This window comes from Myotis davidii, unplaced genomic scaffold (assembly GCF_000327345.1).
Source record: "Myotis davidii unplaced genomic scaffold, ASM32734v1 scaffold370, whole genome shotgun sequence".
Lineage (NCBI taxonomy): Eukaryota > Metazoa > Chordata > Mammalia > Chiroptera > Vespertilionidae > Myotis > Myotis davidii.
The window spans coordinates 14,576,176-14,579,966 of record NW_006288615.1 but is presented as its reverse complement, the minus strand read 5'-3'; the positions used below and the strand labels follow the sequence as shown (position 1 = coordinate 14,579,966).

General features: G+C 31.9%; 1 protein-coding gene across 2 annotated transcripts in view; it reads right to left on the bottom strand.

Moving 5' to 3' along the window:
* KIAA1715 (KIAA1715 ortholog) overlaps positions 1-3,791 on the bottom strand; it is a 66,501-nt gene that overhangs the window by 35,857 nt on the left and 26,853 nt on the right. For both annotated transcript variants that reach the window (XM_006760593.2, XM_006760594.2), the window contains exons 6-7: positions 1,757-1,840; positions 1,623-1,674 (exon numbers count right to left, since the gene is read on the bottom strand). In XM_006760593.2, the coding sequence (XP_006760656.1) occupies positions 1,623-1,674; positions 1,757-1,840 (136 nt within the window). The remainder of the gene's footprint in view (positions 1-1,622; positions 1,675-1,756; positions 1,841-3,791) is intronic.

Here is a 3,791-nt window from a genome sequence, read left to right as displayed (position 1 = left end):
TAACCCTCATCCCTTTAGCTACACAGAGTTCAAGATATGGCTAATCATTACTCTTGCTATTTTGGCTCCTAGTTGGCACCATGCGGCGTCAGACCCGTGGATGGTGAGACAGTGAAGTGTAAGTCCCCACCAATGTGCTGGAATGGCCGCAAATGCCTGAGCCACCTCTGCTCTTCCTGATGTTGTTGCATACTCCTTGCCATGCGCAAACACATTTCCCTTTGAGTTTGTTCTTATCTATATCCTCCCTAACTCCAAATGCGAAGCTCTGGATTTGTTTTCTGAAAAACCCTGCCTCCTTTGCAGGTGTATCGTAGGGGTGTGGGGGTATGGGAAGAGACTGGACAAAAATCATACACCTATGGATAGGACAGCGGTGGGGGGTGGGATAAGGGCAGAGGGTGGGGTGGGAACCGGGTGGAGGGGAGCTATGGGGGGACAAAAGAGGAACAACTCTAATAATCTGAACAATAAAGATTTAATTTTAAAAAAAAGTTAGTCCTAGTTCTACAAAATACTGTAAAAATATAGATACGTAGCCTATACATCAAAAAAAAAAGGTTTTTATAATTATTAGGAAAAAGTTTAAATTGTAGAAAATTTAAACTGATTATGAAAGTAGGAGTTTCTTTGAAAGTATCTATGCCTAATTTATTTTAATCATATGTAAACTTTTACATTTATCAAAAGAGCAAGCTAATGTTTCTAAAAACCAAAATCCTATTTATGGAATTATAGGAGAGGATGGGATTTTTCCCAATTAGAAAACCTAAAACTATTATAGCTTATTTAGTATACTTAGTCTTTGGGGACATTTATAAAAGAATTGACTTCTCAAAGTTCTACATGTCATCCCAACTTTATAAGCCAGACTATAATTCTGTTGATTTATAAGAATAAATGTTAAAAAATTTTAAATTCTACATTCTATATTGCAACAAAACTATATTATTTTATTCTAGACAAGACAATAAAGAGGAAACCCAATGCAAACTCAAAAATATCTTTTCACTTGCCAGTCTTGGGAAAAGACCACTTAAAATATGTAACCACTTAAAATCATGACTTTTAACATTTACATAATAACTAATAACATAATCGTGATTATTTCACTAATAACCTGGCAATATAACCTCCAAAAGAAAGAGTTAACGTTATTAAATAGCAGTAATCCAATTTTTTCCTTATTTCTAAATTATTTTCTCTTCCTAAATAAAAGTGCTATTTCAGAGAAACTTCAAATTTGACAAAAATCTTCATTAAACTTAACCTCAAAAAAATAATAAAAATTTAAGAATTTTCTTAAAAATAGATATTCCAAGAAATTCTTACTTAGAGAAAAAAACTATAAAAATATTGTTTAAATTATTTAGATTTCAAAGTCAAACCAATTGTATATTTAGTCTCAATAGAAAACATCTTTATTTGTCAATATAATCCTATAAAATCAAAATGAGATAAACATATTGCCATCATTCCAAGTCATACCCCAAATTACCAAATAAAAATTAACATAAAAGCATTCTACGTAAGTTTTTATACACCTCTAACACATTTTTGAACTCACTTGGGTAAATATGGATCTTTCCAACAGCAGCAGCAGTTTCTACAAAGTTATTTACCTTGTCCGGGTCTTGCAGTTACAGCTGGTCCAGCAGATGGCGGCTCAAACTCCTGTCAATTACAATAATGTTATTACAGTGATCTATTACAATGTGCAATTTATAATAAAATAGTAGTGGTATCACAGCCTTACCTTTGCTTTCTTTGAGTCTGGATCAAACCTTTCAAGAATTAATTTAGCTGTTTTATAAGTTTCTTTTTCCATGACTTCTTCAAGCTGTGAACAAAAATTTCCATAAATTCCACATTTTAAAACACACACAATTTATTTTATAAGTCCCATTCAAAAAGTGTTCAAGTATAGGCTTAAAATAAACAGCACATAATATATCCAGATAGCATGAAAGACTTCCTACATTCAAATAATTAAAATCCAGATTTTAAAATGACTTCTAACCTCTAATATGTTACTTGTACTTAACAGTTTTACTGCAAGGAAATACCAAATATTGCTAATTGTTTACATATAATGAGGAGAATAATTACATGCACCAACTTCAATAATGGAATGTGCAAAAATCTATCAGCCATCATTATTGGAAGTTATTAGACATGACAAGCAAATGACAGGCAATTCCTTAGATTTATTTCCTCATAGCACTTAATGCTATTAATTTAAAGAAGGTCGTTAGCCAAGAGCTTTACAAAATAAAATCTCTGTGCCAATTAACTGCTGTCAGCATCGATTTTAGATTATTTATTAGCAGAAGCAATTAGCTTGCTGCAAATGCAGCGAACACTCACTAAACTGGGAGAACAGCCATGGAATTTGCTCAAATTACTTTAAAAACTGAAGCTCCCCCTTTTTATACTTAGAGTCAAATAACTTTAAAGAGAAAAAAAATGAACATACTAATAATTAAAGTTAAAATTTTACTGAGTTCTATGCTCACACTAGAGACTGTAATTAAAATACATTATTATAGCATTTTATTTACAATGCATTCAAGTCACTTTATGGGTTAATACTGGGTTCAATTTTAAAGTAATTACTAGCAAAGTATCATTTTAGCAGTTATGGCCCAATATCAAAAAAAAGTTTAACTTTAGTACAAGACAGTCATAGTTATAACACATAGCTAATGTGTGGAATAAAATGCTTTTGCAAACATTGGAACAGGACCATTTCCTTTTCAGTGACCACTGATAGCCTCTTGGATTCATTAAATGTCATATTCCAAAGGACTTTTATTTTAAAATGCAACACAGAACACACATACCAAATTAAAAATACAGTTAAAAATATGTTGCCAGAAGAGTAATTAATAGATTCCTCATGAAAAACGCAATCTAACATTTAAGCAGCTAAGTGCTTAGATGAATGATTTATTAACCTAGGTTTAGTGAAACTAAAACATTTTCCTAATTATTTCAAAATTATAATAAATTCTCAAAGCAAGGAAATTTAATCTTCTGATGTAAAGGAAATATCACTTTAGAGTTGGGGAAAAGTTGGTAATGAAGTTAGAGAAAGTATATAGGATAGAATATGTCCCCAAATCAACATAATCTATACAGAATATCAAATAACTGAATCCCTGATCTCTACAAATTAATTTTTGATGTTTTAGACCAGTGTTTTGGCAATAGAACTTTATGTAGTGATAGAAATGATTTATATGTAGATAACTACCAATGAAATTGAAGCAGTAATCAAAAATCTTCCAGCAAACAAAAGCCCTGGTCCAAACAGCTTCATAGGGGAGTTCTACCAACATTCAAAGAACTAAAACCTACCCTCCTCAGACTATTCCAAAAAATTCAAGAGGAAGGCACACTCCCAACTCTTTCTATGAAGCCAGCATTACCCTAATTCCAAAACCAGATAAGACACCATAAAGAAAGAGAACTACAGGCCAATATCCCTCATGAATATAGATGCCAAAATCCTCAACAAAATTCAAGCATATTGAATCCAGCAATACATTAGAAAGATCATACATCATGACCAAGTGGGATTTATCCCAGGGATGCAAGAATGGTACAACATCTGCAAATCAATAAAAGTGATACATCACATAAACTGAGAGACAAAAATCGTATAATCATGTCAATTGATGCAGAATAAACATTTGAGAAAATCCAACACCCTTTCTTGATAAAAACTCTCAGCAAAGTGGGAATAGAGGGATCATAACTAAACATAATAAATGCCCTATATGACAAAC